The sequence below is a fragment of the Dermacentor andersoni genome, chromosome 1 (assembly GCF_023375885.2).
Source record: "Dermacentor andersoni chromosome 1, qqDerAnde1_hic_scaffold, whole genome shotgun sequence".
Lineage (NCBI taxonomy): Eukaryota > Metazoa > Arthropoda > Arachnida > Ixodida > Ixodidae > Dermacentor > Dermacentor andersoni.
In genome coordinates, this window is record NC_092814.1 from 196,270,794 (window position 1) to 196,289,132 (window position 18,339).

The 18,339-nt window shown below is 46.4% G+C and overlaps 2 protein-coding genes across 3 annotated transcripts in view; one reads left to right on the forward strand and one right to left on the reverse strand.

The window, feature by feature from the left end:
* LOC126546976 (cytochrome P450 4C1-like) overlaps nucleotides 1–1,080 on the reverse strand; it is a 72,332-nt gene extending 71,252 nt beyond the window's left edge. The window contains exon 1 of the mRNA XM_055062929.1: nucleotides 686–1,080. Coding sequence (XP_054918904.1) covers nucleotides 686–707 — 22 coding nt within the window. The 5' untranslated portion in view covers nucleotides 708–1,080. The remainder of the gene's footprint in view (nucleotides 1–685) is intronic.
* The window catches only part of LOC126546972 (cytochrome P450 4c3-like), a 70,688-nt gene continuing 52,508 nt past the window's right edge, over nucleotides 160–18,339 (forward strand). The window contains exon 1 of one of the 2 annotated variants that reach the window (XM_055062928.2): nucleotides 160–243. In XM_055062928.2, the coding sequence (XP_054918903.1) occupies nucleotides 234–243 (10 nt within the window). In that variant the 5' untranslated portion in view covers nucleotides 160–233. Of the gene's footprint in view, nucleotides 244–8,609; nucleotides 8,821–18,339 lie in introns of those variants that run through there. The other variant, XM_050194709.3, reaches the window with a different exon arrangement.

The following is an 18,339-nucleotide window of genomic DNA, read 5'->3' on the forward strand; positions in this document are numbered from 1 at the left end:
AGGAACCCATCGTCTACTACGAGAGGAACTGCGGAGAAGTGGTTCGCTCGAGGGTCGCGCGCGGTGGCGAGCATGATCTTGATGGTTGCTATGGAAACCGTGGCCCTCTGCTAGTCTCGCGCTGGCCGGCGCGACAAGAGGGTTGCCGATAGTGGCTTCTTTGGTTGTGTTGCTGGCGAGCGTTGGGCCTAAGACAGCGACGGGACGAGAGGCAACGGTGCGACGCGTACGACATGAGCGAAGGCAAGTTGCGAAGACAGTTTAGGCGCCCTAAAAACAGAATGCGATGGATTTGCGATGAGCTAGAATATCGCGGACCACAAGATTTAGAAGCGTTGACACTAGACAGTTTAGTACTGCGCCATGACGATACGTACGCAGTACGCAAGCGCTGTGCGGAACGTAGGAGCGCGTGCCACGTCAGGGTTTTTAGTAGAGAAATTCCTACGTATACGTAAGCGGGCGAGCATTGTTAAACGCCGGGCGCGTCGGAACGCGTTGGCCGCGTCCGCCAGTACGTCGAACAATCGGTCGAAGTATAGGCGCTGTTGATCTCGCCAACGTGATGTTACGTATGGGCTCGTTCACGCAACGTTGAACTATATTTAGGCCTTTAAGAGACTCTAATTTTAATACGGATGCAATACACGAATCATATCGAGAAAAGTAAAAACCGAGTACTCACTTTCTGAGACTGGCACGGTCATTTGCAATGAACTGTGCCAACAGGAGGTCGAGCCTTTCGCGCGAACAGCGTACACAGAACACTTTTGCAAAAACAAAGTTCATATTTTTTTGCTATGGATTCCCACCGTGCAGGATCCGGGAATGGCTTCGGCGCGTTCACTACACGCAGCAAAGCCAAATCATAGGCCATTCATAAGTACAGCCTTTCATTGGTCGCCTTCGACGCCGACATGTTGCGAAAGTCTTTTGTCTCGCGCACTCCCGAACAAACGAGAACCACGAGAGCAGCACGCAAGGCTCCCCACGTATACGCACTCAAGAATCGGATGTGTGCGTACGCAGCGGCCGCGTACGCATCACGTACCGTTCATGTTGCGTTCTGCACATGCGCACTTTGCATCATCATCATCATCATCATCATCATCATCAGCCTAGTTACGCCCACTGCAGGGCAAAGGCCTCTCCCATACTTCTCCAACTACCCCGGTCATGTACTAATTGTGGCCATGTTGTCCCTGCAAACGTCTTAATGTCATCTGCCCACCTAACTCTCTGCCGCCCCCTGCTACGCTTCCCTTCTCTTGGAATCCAGTCCGTAGCTCTTAGTGACCATCGGTTATCTTCCCTCCTCATTACATGTCCGGCCCATGCCCATTTCTTTTTCTTGATTTCAACTAAGATGTCGTTTACCCGCGTTTGTTGCCTCACCCAATCTGCTCTTTTCTTATCCCTTAACGTTACACCCATCATTCTTCTTTCCATAGCTCGTTGCGTCGTTCTCAATTTCAGCAGAACCCTTTTCGTAAGCCTCCAGGTTTCTGCCCCATATGTGAGTACTGGTAACACACAGCTGTTGTACACTTTCCTTTTGAGGGATAGTGGCAACCTACTGTTCATGATTTGAGAATGCCTGCCAAACGCACCCCAACCCATTCTTATTCTTCTGGTTATTTCAGGCTCATGATCCGGATCCGTGGTCACTACCTGCCCTAAGTAGATGTATTCCCTTACCACTTCCAGTGTTTCGCTACCTATCGTAAACTGCTGTTCTCTTCCGAGACTGTTAAACAGTACTTTAGTTTTCTGCAGATTAATTTTCAGACCCACCCTTCTGCTTTGCCTCTCCAGGTCAGTGAGCATGCATTGCAATTGGTCTCCTGAGTTACTAAGCAAGGCAATATCATCAGCGAATCGCAAGTTGCTAAGGTATTCTCCATCGACTTTTATCCCCAATTCTTCCCACTCCAGGCCTCTGAATACCTCCTGTAAACATGCTGTGAATAGCATTGGAGATATCGTATCTCCCTGTCTGACGCCTTTCTTTATAGGGATTTTGTTGCTTTCTTTGTGGAGGACTACGGTGGCTGTGGAACCGCTATAGATATCTTCCAGTATCTTTACATATGGCTCATCTACACCCTGATTCCGTAGTGCCTTCATGACTGCTGAGGTTTCGACTGAATCAAATGCTTTTTCGCAATCAATGAAGGCTATATATAAGGGTTGGTTATATTCCGCACATTTCTCTATCACCTGATTGATAGTGTGAATATGGTCTATTGTTGAGTAGCCTTTACGGAATCCTGCCTGGTCCTTTGGTTGACAGAAGTCTAAGGTATTCCTGATTCTATTTGCGATTACCTTAGTAAATACTTTGTAGGCAACGGACAGTAAGCTGATCGGTCTATAATTTTTCAAGTCTTTGGCGTCCCCTTTCTTATGGATTAGGATTATGTTAGCGTTCTTCCAAGATTCCGGTACGCTCGAGGTTATGAGGCATTGCGTATACAGGGTGGCCAGTTTCTCTAGAACAATCTGACCACCATCCTTCAACAAATCTGCTGTTACCTGATCCTCCCCAGCTGCCTTCCCCCTTTGCATAGCTCCTAAGGCTTTCTTTACTTCTTCTGGCGTTACCTGTGGGATTTCGAATTCCTCTAGGCTATTCTCTCTTCCACTATCGTCGTGGGTGCCACTGGTACTGTATAAATCTCTATAGAACTCCTCAGCCACTTGAACTATCTCGTCCATATTAGTAACGATATTGCCGGCTTTGTCTCTTAACGCACACATCTGATTCTTGCCTATTCCTAGTTTCTTCTTCACTGTTTTTAGGCTTCCTCCGTTCCTGAGAGCCTGTTCAATTCTATCCATATTATAGTTCCTGATGTCCGCTGTCTTACGCTTGTTGATTAACTTAGAAAGTTCTGCCAGTTCTATTCTAGCTGTAGGATTAGAGGCTTTCATACATTGGCGTTTCTTGATCAGATCTTTCGTCTCCTGCGATAGCTTACTGGTTTCCTGTCTAACGGCGTTACCACCGACTTCTATTGCGCACTCCTTAATGATGCCCATGAGATTGTCGTTCATTGCTTCAACACTAAGGTCCTCTTCCTGAGTTAAAGCCGAATACCTGTTCTGTAGTTTGATCCGGAATTCCTCTAGTTTCCCTCTTACCGCTAACTCATTGATTGGCTTCTTGTGTACCAGTTTCTTTCGTTCCCTCCTCAAGTCTAGGCTAATTCGAGTTCTTACCATCCTGTGGTCACTGCAGCGTACCTTGCCGAGCACGTCTACATCTTGAATGATGCCAGGGTTCGCGCAGAGTATGAAGTCGATTTCATTTCTAGTCTCACCATTCGGGCTCCTCCACGTCCACTTTCGGCTAACCCGCTTGCGGAAAAAGGTATTCATTATACGCATATTATTCTGTTCTGCAAACTCTACTAATAATTCTCCTCTGCTATTCCTAGAGCCTATGCCATATTCCCCCACTGACTTGTCTCCAGCCTGCTTCTTGCCTACCCTGGCATTGAAGTCGCCCATCAGTATAGTGTATTTTGTTTTGACTTTACCCATCGCCGATTCTACGTCTTCATAAAAGCTTTCGACTTCCTGGTCATCATGACTAGATGTAGGAGCGTAGACCTGAACAACCTTCATTTTGTACCTCTTATTAAGTTTCACAACAAGACATGCCACCCTCTCGTTAATGCTATAGAATTCCTGTATGTTACCAGCTATTTCCTTATTAATCAGGAATCCGACTCCTAGTTCTCGTCTCTCCGCTAAGCCCCGGTAGCACAGTACATGCCCGCTTTTTAGCACTGTATATGCTTCTTTTGTCCTCCTAACCTCACTGAGCCCTATTATATCCCATTTACTACCCTCTAATTCCTCCAATAACACTGCTAGACTCGCCTCACTAGATAGCGTTCTAACGTTAAACGTTGCCAGGTTCAGATTCTTTGCAGGACGTAGCAATCTTGCGTACGCAACACCATTACGTACGCAACGTACGCAGTACTGAAGCTGTCTACTGCGATGCAAGTGTTGTGCGCGCTATGTTTTTTTTTTTTTTTTTTGCTACGGTTTGTTTTTAGCAGTGCGTCTCGAATGTAGAAGCTATTAGGTTGTTGCAACCGTCGGTCAGTCGCATTGTTACCGCCATCGCTAGGGTCATTACAGTTGAGGGAAAAGGAAAAAGGATCTGAGATTTCTCTTCACGCTGCAGGAGAAAGCCGCAGTCAAGAACGTTTCCTTGACCGCGGCGAGATTCTCGAAGTTGAGAGGTGCGTGGACGGAACTCTCATCGCAATCATCGACCCTAAGAAGCTCAGCCACGGCTAAACGTAATCCTATTAGAGCCGCGGCCTACACACAGAGAACCGCTTTGATTGCTTAACGTATGCGCACGCCCTAGCGACAAAAAAAAAATAAATAAATAAAGCAGCGCAGATAAAATTAAACCACTAGCTGTCTGCGTCGGAAGCTCAGTTATTGGTGAAAATTAAATGTGCCAGTGTTGTATAAAAACGAATTTTCTTTTTACCGGACTAGCAACATCCTTCAATCACTATATCGTCCCCAAAGTACAAACAAAAATGATGACGTGACGTTGCGACAAAACGCCGCACGTTCGTTGGTCTCCCTCGCGCCGCGACATTCCACTCTTTCTCCGAGTGACATCACTATGACGTCACAGGCAGACCGAACCGGTTCCAAAGCGAACCGTCACAGAATACGGCCCCTGTATTCCTTTCCTGTCTCCGTTTTTAATGAGCTGCACAAGCTTTGTGGAGTTCAAAATGCATGGCGTGCCGGTGCGTGCGAACGCTGAGAAACGCGTCATGAGGCAACAGGGCGTCTCCCTCACGCGTCTTTTTGAACGCGTCGCGCCATCTAGTAGCACTGTAGTCAAGTCCGCGCGTGGCCTCCAAGACGAGAAGCGTGGCGCACCGGTGCCTGCGAACGCTGAGAATTGTTCCCTCGCTTGTCGCACATCCAGTCGCACATACTCAGGGGTCCAAGTTGGCGACAGGTTCGTTGAAGAGCGGTACATACCCGGTGCGTTCATGCCGCAAGTTGCTAAAGCGTTGGTGTGGGAGATATTCATTGAAAAGCGGCTCCTGCCCAGTGGATTTGTTGCGCAGCCTGCTAATGCGTTGAATTGCTGTCCTTGAGGAACGCTTGTGACGTTGGATGGATTCTGCTCAGCATCAGATAAATTTAAGGAATCTTTTTCGTGATAATACAGCGGGAAATTCCCAGCGGCACAAACCTAGTTACCCAAGTTGGTGTCAAAGACGTTCATCGAAGAGCGGCACGCACCTACTGGCACATACCCAGTGATTCAAGTTGGCATCAAAGAGGTTCATTGGAGACGAGCACATACCGAGTGGCACATACCCAGTGCTCCAAGTTGGCGTCAGAGTTCTTTCAAACAGGCGTGCGTACCGAGTCACGCATCTACAGTGACCCATGTCCGCGGGAAAGAGGTTCGTTGTAGAGTGGCACGTATGTACTCATGGGCACATGCTCAGTGACCCAAATTGGTGCGAGGGTTGGTTTTTGAACCCTGTTCTGTCAGCACAGCAGCCCGATGCGCTACCCATTCGACCACAGACTACCTGGTGACCCAGCTACAGTTAGATAGAAACAAACATAGACACATACATAGCCCCAGAAAAGTGCGTGAAATACCCTAAGAATGCTAACGTTTTAAGATTCCGAGGAGAGGGTTAGTATGGAGTTTCGAGTTACGCTAGGGAATGCCTGTAGCAAGACATATCAATGGTCGTTTTGGCGCGTAAAACCCCAGAAATTAATTTTAATAGCAAGGCATGGGAGCATGACTTGGGAAGTATACGGGGACGAAACATTATCGAGAAGCCGTGTCTTTGATGAATGGCAACAAAGGTTTAGGGAGAGCAAAATTTCAGTGCAAGATTGTCATATTCGGCTGCCCGTGAACATCACATATCGCGACGTATTTGGAGCGTGTACGCAGTTACTGCATGGAAGCCGCCGTGTTGCTGTGTGCAGGATAAAATCCGACATCCAACAAGGGTCTTTGTCACCAGATCTGACTAATTGATTTAGGGAGACGGAAAGTGAATATAAAGAACTACACCCGGCATCTCCTGTGGGCGTTACCTAAATGATGCGCAGGCATTATTACTAACCACCAGCTGTTTTGTCATCCTATGCTGCTGTGTTTGGTATAATTGCGAGAAACACCGCGAAATAATCGTGAAATGTAAAAGCCCAGTTACAACACAACACTGAAATTTTAACTGAAACCTGCACGAGACGACGAAGAGGCGAGTATAGCCACGTTCACTCATGTTATAGATAACTTCCAGAACATGTAGACGTGGGATGAAATGATGAGAGAAATTTTGTAAGTGAAGCAAATATATAGAACATTTATTATGTACACTGTCTCTTGTTTGGTTCTTCTTTTTCTTCACATTAGATGATAGTGCATTTGGATCATGCCGCTGCCTCTTGGAAGATTAGCACTGGCGGATGTGTGCTGGAGTACGTGACGTAAATGAACAGTGTCAAGTTTGACAGACCTCACACACTCTAAGAAAAGTTTACCCCCTTTATGATGTATATTTGCCACACAACAATAATCGTCATCTGTCTTGCCCGCATTTCCTTTCTTGAAAACGCCGCGCCCGCTACTTTCCGGTCGGGAATGCTATGTCATGCTGATAACGCGCATGCCGTTCGTTACTGGGGAGTACCGGGCTCGCAGCGTTAAAGAAAGGAAATGCGGACAAGACACATGACGATTATCGTTGTGTGGCAAATATACACCCCAATGGGTGCAACTGTTTTTAGATTGCACGTACACTCTACACTCTAAAAACAGTTGCACCCTTTGGGGTGTATATTTGTCCCACAACAATAATCGTCATCTGTCTTGCCCACGTTTCCTTTCTTTAACGCTGCGAGCGCGGTACTTCCCAGTCACGAACGGCATGCGCGTTATCAGTGTGACGCAGCATTCTCGACAGGAAAGTAGCGAGCGCCGAGTTTTCAAGAAAGGAAACGCAAGCAAGGCAGATGACGATTATTGTTGTGGGACAAATATACACCCCAAAGGGTGGAAACTGTTTTTAGAGTGTAAGAAAAGTTTACGCCCTTTGGGGTGTATATTTGCCACACAACAGTAATCGTCATCTGTCTTGCCCGCATTTCCTTTATTGAAAACGCCGCGCCCGCTTCTTTCCTGTTGGGTACGCTATGTCATGCTGATAACGTGCGTGCCGTTCGTGACTCGGAAGTACCGGGCTCGCAGCGTTAAAGAAAGGAAATGCGGGCACGACAGATGACGATTATTGTTGTGTGGCAAATATACACCCCAATGGGTGCAACTGTTTTTCGAGTGTAGACGTGGTCGATGACGCTGCCTCCTCTCGATGCGAACCATTGCCAAGCGTGGTCAACCACACTCCCGGCGGTGGCTGCGTATGGCGCGGCCGCGCGTGCCCTATCTTGAAAGCGATCTGCAACAGGGACACAGTGAGCCGATTGCGGTTAGCGTCGTATGCAGTTAGCTTTGTGTGCATTGTGTTACACACGCACGCACGCACGCACGCACACACGCACATACCCATGCGCGCCCACGTGCGCACACGTGCACGCACACACGCACACTTGCTTTTCGCTCTCTCTCTCTCTCGCTCAAACTTCGCTGTGAGGTACATTTGCGCAGCTGTCATTTCAATGTTACGGTGCTAAAAACATTTCGGCTAACAATACCCCGACCAATCTCCAAGGACTTCTGTAAGCGACGTGAAACCAACTAGTAGAAAGCAATCGTTTCCCACCTATCTGTCCCCCAGTTAACCGTAACAACGAATGTGTTTTCTTCGCGATAACTAATTATCATTGATCGGGTGCCTTCGCTTTTCACAGCGTTGCAGTTTTTTATGAAAAATAAAAATATGGCAGACTTGCAGAACTTTGTAATATCGCGATCCGTATATTGCAGCTAAGCAGAGTTCCACGTAAAAATACCTGAGACTATGCTGCAATGGTCACAATGCCTAATTACCCAATTTCTAACTTTGCCCACACCTTACCCTTGACATGCCCAATCTGCTCAATGTTCTTCTTCTGGGAACAACTCTGCGGGCACACCATGAGATGCGAGAGAGATGCAAATGAGAGAAAGACAGGGAGGTTAACCAGAGTTAAAGCCTCAGGTTCGCTCGTCTTGAGGCTGTATACCACCCGTGAATTCTGGTGAAATCTCCAATGCGATCGTTTGGTTGTTTGTTTGTTTGTTTGCTCGTTTTCTTTTTCTTTTTGTTATGTAGCCAGAATGAACCGTATATAGTTCAAGACAGCGACACTGGAAGTCAATGATGGCTCATGTTTTCTTTGGCTGCGTGTGTTGCCGTGGCTCTTCCTTCTTATCCGAAGTTTGCCCAATAGCCGCTGGCAACGCGTATAGTGAACGAGTGCCAGAGTCAACCCCGTAACGAGGCGCTCTTGGCAGCAGCCGTCCAACTTCAGACACTTCAAGGCGACGCAATAGACGAAATCTCGTGCCCTTTATCTGTCTTCCTCGACAACAATCCTGACGTCAAAGGGAGAAGGGCGAGTGAGAATCCGCGCCCTTTAGGCTTCCTGCAGGGGCGGGGTGTCCACGTGCGCCTGTCGCGCTTTCTATCGAAGGTTTGCAAGGAAGTGGCGAAACGTTTCCTATGCCAACAGAGCAGGACAGTGCAGCTACAAGTGTCTGCCACAAAGCAGAGGTGGTGATCAGGCAAACTGGGAATAGAGCACGGGAAGATACTTTCGGCATCTGTTCTGCACTTCTCAGCCTTTGAGGTGGGAGCTGACTCTCTGATCTTTATATGAAACGTGCCTCCTACAAGAGAAAAATTTCCAACTCCAATTGCTGAGCAACCTTTTTTTGTTATTAATTTCGTGACTGGCATGCCAAAAGCACGATTGTTCGCTTCTGTTCTCTTCTTTGTTGTATTTAGTTACTGTTCTCTTTTCTCGAGAAAGCGACGCCCAAAACCTCGTATATTCTCTTATTTAGAGTGAAATAATAACGAAGAATATTCATAGCAAAATTCTGGTATTATGTCCCTTGTAACTTTACCCCTCACAAGCAGTTATGTGAAATTAGTTTTCAGACGCAGCTATAGCTCAGGAGCTCAGGAGTATATGGGAACGGAGAAATCGTTTTGCTCAGCTCCCACTGCTCTGAAGCTGATGATGTTTGTTGCATTAATGGGGCATGTTAGAATACAGCGAATGTAGTAAGTTGTTTTTTGAATGTGAAGCATTCTTTCCGTAATTTAGGCACTTCTGTCTGTCTATCAGTCTGTCTATCTATTTAGCCTCCTACACTGTTCCAGTGACCCAAGTTGTTTACTATAGCGTGGCCAACTAGGTATGTGCTCGTGATGTGATGCCGTCGTTGTCGTTTCTCTAACTGGATATCTATCAGGATAAGTATGACATGCAATGAATGACATGGCATAACATGTATGTTATTACATTATACATACATGAATGACATGGCATGACATGCCATTTGGGGTGCTAGGCATGTGCTCGTGGTTGTGTTGTCATCGTGGTGGTTTCCTTAGCTGATATATATCAGCATGCGCATGACATGACATGAATTACATCGCATATGACATGCATGACGTGAATAGCATGAATGACATGGCATGCTCATGGTCGGGATGCCATTGTGGTCATTTCTTTAAATAAATGAATTTAAATTTAGATAGATGTTACCAGGATATGTCTGACATTGCATGCACGTATGACATGACATCACATTTGAGCTGCTGAGTACGTGCGCGTGCTCGTGATGCCGCCGTTGTCCATTTTTTAACAGGAAATATATAAGGGTATGCATGATATCGATTCATGACATAAATGTCATTAAAATGCTTGTCATAACGATGACGAGCATGACAACATGAATGATATTACATGCGTGATCGGACAATGATGACACCTGGCAAGTCTTGCGAAACTCCAAACGGTGCTGGATAGCCAGCTACCTGTAAAAATGATTTGCATAACACTAATTCCCAGAGTGCGTGGGTCCTGCATGATTTTTAATTCGGGTCACGCATTTTTTTTTAATTTACACGGTCGCCAAATTTGAAGAACTAGCTTATCAACTTTACAGCTTTGTAACTAAGCAATAAGAAATGATGTGGGCATTCTCTAGACTGCATCAATTGAAACATCTAATACTGACAAAAGTGATATACACCACTCTGCATGATAATCTGACTGAGTAGGACTTTTGCGAAAGGTCCTTAAACATTGTAGCAATTTGACGTAAGGTGTAAACTCATATATCACGTTTCTCTCCTTCAGATTCTTTAAAAGATGTAGTTGACATAATTTTTATAGGCGTTTTCGATACTGAGTTATCGACTTGTAAACTTTGTGCTTCAGCTCATTTTGGTGTGCCCAATCGCCGGGCAATTTTCATCAATTATTTCAGAGCCTAAATATAAATTACACTTTCCTTAGTTGGCAGAACTCAACAAACTTCAATGAAATGGCTGCAGCGATTATTTAATAAGAGGATTTCTGAGTTCTACATGTATTTGAATAGGAAACTACAGTTAGTCCCGAAGAAAATCATCCGCTTAATCATTTCGGTTATTACAATGCAGTAGGTTTGTACCTGTCAGTATACGTACCTGAAGTCTATAGCAACTGAGCGGCGTTCAAACATGAAATGCTGTTAGCTCCCGTTGTCGGCGACCTTTAAGTGACCTTGAGCGAAAAGCCAGAGCCGTTATCCGGGCACTCAGAAGAGAACATCCGGGCATCGTTGCGAGAACCAAACAAGGTCATCCGGGCAACTAGTCAAAACTTATGAAAATGCCGTCTCTTACCTCCAACCATTTGTACAGGACCGCATTACATACGCTAGATACTTCCCAAAGAAGTTTTCAAAAAAATTGCTTCCGAGTTCTTCCAAATGTTTGTTTACTATATCGCTCAAGCTGCAACTTCTAATATGCTGACGACCCGCCGTGGTTGCTCAGTGGCTATGGTGTTAGGCTGCTGAGCACGAGGTCGCGGGATCGAATCCCGGCCACAGCGGCCGCATTTCGATGGGGGCGAAATGCGAAAACACCCGTGTACTTAGATTTAGGTGCACGTTAAAGAACCCCAGGTGGTCTAAATTTCCGGAGTCCTCCACTACGGCGTGCCTCATAATCAGAAAGTGGTTTTCGCACGTAAAACCCCATATATTATTAATATGCTGACGTTTTATTTGTGATTTCGCATAGCGAGGTTCAGAAGGCAGATCCAGTGCCCAATACAATTGATTGTCATCTTTTGGCGCTGAGACAGGGTTGCCAGTGCTCTTTTCAACGCCAGCAGTCCGTGAGTTCCGCGGCGCGAGCTTTGCGCCGCCTCCTTCCAGAGATGGCGCCACGCTGCGTGACCAGGCCGGCGGCGTCCGGCACGCCGTGGATGGTTGTGAGATGGTTATGAGTAGTCGTCGTAATTACTCCAAAAAATCTGCTTTGCCGCTAGCCATTTCAGGCTTACATCTGCTCTCAGTTACGGGAGAGCCAACCTTCTTTCTTTTTACTGGTGGAATGCAGTGTTGTCATATGCAAGTGGCTTTAAACAGATGTATATCAGGATCGTCCTGACATGCATGCATGACATGGCATGACATGGCATGACATGGCATGACATCCAACCGTGATGTATGTGCGGCTGTATGCTCCACCTGTGTTAATGCTGATGTTTTCCTGACTACTGGACCGTGACTGTGCTAAATATTTGTTTCGCACAATACCCGCAAAAGCATAACACTTGTCGCTCCCATGCACCGAAACATATTAGGCATTAATTCTTGTCCCCATCGGAATAGTTCAGCCAGTATAAAGGCAAACTTTATAGAGGTTCGTAGCGTTATGCCTACAAGATACTTTAAAGATGCGGGACTACCAATATAACTTGTAAGTCGGCACCATTGAACGTCTTTGCCGCTTTTAGAGAACTCTATGCGCAGCTTCATAAAAAAGTGTCTGCGTGTGCATGGGTTTGGGCAGGTTGGATTAAAAATTAAATTTTGGGGTTTTACGTGCCAGAACCACGATATGATTATGAGGTACGCCGATTATGAGGTTCGACCACTGCGTGTGTGTGTGTGTTTTCGTTCACTCCGCGCGTTATACTAGAACCGGTTTTATATTATTCACCTCTATGATGAAAAAAAAAAAACACTACACCCTCACATTATGTCCTTTAAACGAAATTCCCCACGAATTTATTCAACTTCTGATGAAGAAATACAGTCATTCTTATTATAGCCGCTTAAACACCCTTCAGGAACGTGGCAACAGTGTCGAGTTTAGCGATAACACAAATAAATGGGCCTACTATGTTACTATGCAATGAATGCACGGAATCGCCGAGAGTAACACATATTTTAATACATGCTGTGCGAAATTAAATAAATTATATTGTGGAGTTTTACTCGCCTATAGCAGGGATCTGATTATGAGGCATAACGTAGTAAAGGAGAGGGGGAGAGGCTGGGACACCAAGCAAGCAAGCAAGCAAGCAAGCAAGCAAGCAAGCAAGCAAGCAAGCAAGCAAATGATCCCTCACAAAATCGTGTAAACTATATTTGCCGTGAGAGATACAGGCAGCAAAGTACACATAAGAAAGGAACTTAAGTGACTCTCGGCAAGTTCTGTTAATGCTTTTAGCATCCTTTAGGAACTAACCGTAATTTCTTGGTACTATTTAACCGCTTTGTGTGTTTTCGCAATGGTGAAAACCGCACGGTGGTACGGTAGCACCGCGCAGTGGTGCCGGTCGCAAGAGGAGCGTTCTCGCATTCTTCCTTTGTGCCAGCTAGCGTTTTGAAACGCTGCCCCTCTGGTTGCAGACGCTGCGTGCGTGTGTGCTCAGGCAACTTTAATAAACAGGAGAGTGTAAAGGTACAAGGAAGGCGACTCATAGGATCAGTGAAGTATTACGTTTATTACGTGAGGCCATATATTCACACACTCGTCAATTGGGCTCATGTGAAGGCATGAAGCGAACATAGCCGTAAGTATTGCAACAAAAACCAATATATATACTGCGCTTCGCGTACACAAAAAAGCTTTGTGTACCATATATCTCGCATCGTTTCAGTGCCAGTATAAGCATGACATACAGGCATTTCGCATGTATAATCCTTCGTAACATTAGATTACACTTCAAATATCGAAATATACTCATAAGTGCGGAGCTGTCATCAAGAACGGCAGTGCGACCTCCCAGAGAAATGAGGCTACGCGTAGATCTCCTGCGTAGAATTGCATATCTCTAGGGCTCTGTATCTGCAGCGGGCGCGGCCTTCGCTCATTTAGTGGTGTTTAGTTCCTGGCACTCTCATCCGTCAACGTTTAAAGCATCGACAATATACGTAGCGCGTGCGTATGGTTCTATATAAAGTGGTCAATAAAGAATATTCAGGAAAATTGATATTGAATGGGATATTTTGGGCTCTGAGTGTTTCTCGCCTGTACTAGAGTACTTTAATTATTAATGGACTATGCCGGTACTAAGAAATTCGTCTTGAGCTCAGTTGAGTTACACCTAATAGCTACATATCCATGCTGTTGTGAAATTTACTTCGCTCGTTAAGGGCGCAGAGCCATTGCTCTAAATTCATCATATATATATAGAGCTGGCTTCCGAAAATAGCTCTAGCGCCACAGAATATCCGCACTTGGGTACAGAAATCGTGTTTCTGATTTACACACGCGGAAGCGTTCATGCCCTCTTGCAATGCGGTAAAGAAATTGTCAAAAATCTAAATAAAATTGTTAGATTTAACGTCTGCAAACTGTACAAGACTACGACGGACGCCGTAGTGTGGGGTTCCGGTTTAACTTGGGCGACCTGGAGTTGTTTAACAGTGCACATAAACTTATCTATGTAATAGGTGCGAGACCCGCCGTGGTTGCTCAGTGGCTATGGTGTTAGGCTGCTGAGACTGCTTTGCGAACACCACCGGGTTTCACGACCATGCCTGCGGCCTGGCTGTTCCCTTGCCGAATAGGGCAACCAATCGCAGCTGAGCTCGCTGGATTCCTTGCAGCACCACGAGATGGCGCTCGCCTCCGCCCATCGCGGTAGCGGCGGCGCCGGCCGTGTGGGGGAATGACAAAAAAAGAACCAGGAAGCTTGCCTTCGCGCATTCTCGGACTCATGTTAATAAGGAAGTAAATGCTTCTCGCAGATAGAATGGATTTCAATCGCGCTACGTACATAGGTTTGCGCATGCTGCTTCTGAAACCGTACATAGGTTCGCGCATGCTGCTTCTGAAACTCGCTCACGCGAAGATGGAAGCGTCAACGACGAAACAAGAAGCTCGTCAAACGCATCGCGCTCCTCAACAAACAGATCGCTGAATACGCAACCAAGCTGTGCCGAGAGAACTGGATGAGTACGTGCGACGGGCTGCAGGGAAAGCTCTCGGCGCGCAAGACCTGGTGCCTGCTCAGACACCTGATCGACCCGTTGAGCAGCAAGACCGCAACCAACCGCAACCTCACCAAAGTTCTGAACGCTTACGATGGCAACGGCCAAAGGCTCATTGAAGACCTCAAGGCGATCTACCTCAAGACGGAGAGAGGGCGATTTCCGATACCGGAGGAGTACGGGGGACCGGAAAATCCGGCATTGGATGAACCGTTCACCATCACGGAGTTATTAACAGCCATAGACGAGAGTAATAAGACGAGCGCACCTGGAACGGACGCCATTACATACAAGCTGCTCAATAACATGAGTGATGCGGCGGCACGCGGGCTCCTGGGTCACATCAACAGAACCTGGGAAAGCTCGAAGTTGCCCGCAGAATGGAAAGAGGCCGAGGTACGGTTCATAACTAAACCCGGCAAACCTCTGACGATCGATAACATGCGCCCTATCTCGCTCACGTCCTGTGTGGGCAAGGTCATGGAACGCATGGTTCTCAAAAGACTTCAAGCACACCTGGACGAGACAAATCAGATGCCGGCGACCATGTATGGATTCCGCCAGCACCTGAGCACCCAAGACGTCCTGATCCAATTACACGAACTAGTGATTAAAAGAGCAACGAGGCACGCGCCCTGGGGTATACTGGCTTTGGACCTTAAAGGGGCCTTCGACAACGTGTCCCACGCCAGCGTGCTCGAGAACCTGCGCAAGACGGGGTGTGGCCGCAAGACCTACGGCTATATTAAAGATTTCCTAACAAATAGGACAGCAACTATCCGGATAGGAAATGAACGGTCAGAACCTGTGGAGCTCGGAGACAGGGGTACCCCACAGGGGTCTGTCCTGTCGCCTCTGCTTTTCAACCTAGCACTCCTGCCTCTGCCCGAACTACTCAATCAGATCGAGGGCGTGGACCACGCGTTCTATGCCGACGATATAACGGTGTGGACGAACCGCGCGGGGTCCGATGCCTGGGCGGAGGAAGCCCTGCAGAGAGCGGCAACGACCGTCCACGAGTATGCCACGTCCTGCGGCCTGAGCTGCGCTCCACAGAAATCGGAGCTGGGGTGCTATGCAGGATGCGCCGAGTTTGGCGAAACTCGGGATCTTCACGAGCTCTGGCGACACCCCAAGATGAAAGCACAAATGGTACCGAGACACAGTTTATCTTTCGAAAAGCCTCCAGTTTCATTGGTTTATCTAGATTAACTCTGGGGGGCTATCATTCCTTGGGCGTTGCCTTCTGGGCGGTCGACAAACTGGGGCTCACGTGATCATACCGTCGTTGCATGGTCGCGCCTTCTTTCACTTGTTTGTCGTTCCACCGAGTGCATTACACGCACAAGCGAGTTATAAAACAAATGCATTTAATACAAAATAATTAGTTAGTTTAACGTGGTTTAAAAGCATTTTAAAGCTTACAAGATGTACACTGAATGTGTATTCGAATAATTTGTAATTTAGTACGCTTCGCATTATACCACGAGGGAACGCTGTGGTGGCGTCATCACATACATTCATCGGGCGAGCATGGCGGCTAAACATCGAAGAGGCCCAGTGTAAACAAACTCGTACAACGAGCTTGCAGTGCGCGACGTAGTGATCAGGCTCGACGATGACCACTATTTCTTGGATAGTTCTGTTCCTCCGTGAGCAATCTTTCCGTGCACCCCGAAAGACTGCGAATAGCTTAGGCGATTTTACAGATCGCAACGCGTACTTACTGTTCACGGCACAATCCTGAACAAACAACTTATCCGGTGCTGCTTCTGTGAGTGCGCTGAGTTCCTCCACTCTGCGTGACTGCGAGCGTCACGAATATTGCATAGCGTGTGCAAAAGGAAGACAGCCGATATAGCTACGATGCGACAAGGAGGTGGTGCCGACGATGGATCTCGCAACCAACACAGTGACGGAGGCATCGCCAAACTGCAGATAAGTATATTTCTACTGTTTCATATTTAGCATAATAATAGTGAACGGATTAAGTCACTTTCGTAGTAACGAACTGAATGTCCTGCAGTTTAAAAAAGGCATTGAGAGCCAATGAGTGTTCGTGCGTTTACATGTACGTGGGCCCGCGAAAATATGGAAAAGATAAAGGTAACCTTCACTAACTTAGTGATATAACAGAAGTTCATCAGTGACATTCAGCCCGCAGAATCTATGGAAGAGTATCTTTATCCAGGTGAAATATCAATAGCAGGTACTGATATAAAGCAGGAAACTTGTACAAAAATTTCATGGGTTGAACAGCACATGGGAGGCATTACCGAATCGTGATCGCCACGTTACCGATATCCTTGAAAAATGTTTAGAATCGTTGCATTCTACCGGTTATGCAATATGGGACATAAACCTGGAGGTTAACAAAGAAACTTGAGAAGTCGAGTACTGTGCAGAAAGCGAAGTAACAAAAATTGTTGGAGATAGCATTAAGGCAGGAAGACAGTGGCGTAGTAAACTGTGGCAACTGATATGCTAGTTGAGATTAAGAAAAAAAATAAAATCGGTGGGCAGGCCATGCACATCTTCAATAACTTGTTGCCAATTTATAACAGGTGATTACATAAGCGTGACAGAATGGGTGTCAAGGAGTGAGAACTGCAGCCGAGGATGGTAGAAAAATGCGTAATGGGACAAAAATATGATGTTTGTAGGCATAGGATGCAATCAGCTCGCATAAGACGGGATTGTAGGGAGCGCCATTGATCTGGCAGTGAACAAAAATAGGTTTGTGGTGCTGACAGTAGAGACTCGTGTAGGTTCGAGGACACGTCAGCTGTTGGCACACTAATAAACATCACAATTGACTGTGAAAAATACAACCCGTTATGAAAAATAAAGCAATGTTGTCCCGACAAATTGTTTTATTATGCATACACTAAAGGCTTCCACAGTCAAGGGCAGTTAGCACCAATAGTGCAATGAGCATTTTTATTTGTAAATAATGGTTTATATGCCGTTGATTCATTCCAACAATCCACTTTTTTTGCAGCAAAACATTCTGCTGCTGGAGGCACTCAACCGCCTGGTGGCAGTAGGCGAGCGCCAGGCACATGCTCTTGAGTGTGGCAAGGTCCAAAGGGCTGCTCTGCAACAGTAGGATCAGTGCACTCACTGCTTTCCAGTCGAGCCCCCAGAACACACCTTATAAAGGAGCTTTCAGTTTATTATTTTGTTTATTATTCAAGAGCATGAATAAAATTATTGCAGTAAACATTGTGCTGTGCATATTGGGACACTTGTAACATGCACTTGATGTCTCTTCAAAATGGCCAAACACCTGGACCTTGTAAATGAAAAAGACACTAATGCAGCATATACATCATTGTGCTGTTTGTTCTTTCTATGTGCAAGAATACAGTGGGTGTTGATTAGCCACAAGATGAACGGTGTGTGTATTTCACAATGAAAAGACAGGAAACAGCATGACCTTAATAATGCTATCACCTATAGAGTGTGCACATGAATGCAACACTCCCCGATTTAAACGTGCCATTACATGCATGTTCGATACTACCTATTCTTTAACAATGTCATATATTTGCATGTACTAATTTTCACACAGCTTAAGCGCATGCATAGCTCACTTGTGATGTATCCATTTCATAAGCCAAATAATTGTACACTTTGTCCTTTTGTGTTCTATGGCATCCTCTAGTCGGATACAACTTCACAAGACAGGAGAGGCCCCACCCAGATGACCAAAGCGCAGCAGCCGATTGCCTCCACATCTAAAGAAATAGTCCCTCTCCAATGAGCGGGTATTAGTGCGTCCAGCAGCACAACGTCAGTGTAGAGTGTGTGCCCATTGGTGCAGGCTTGTGTTCACCTGCCGTTGAAGTGCA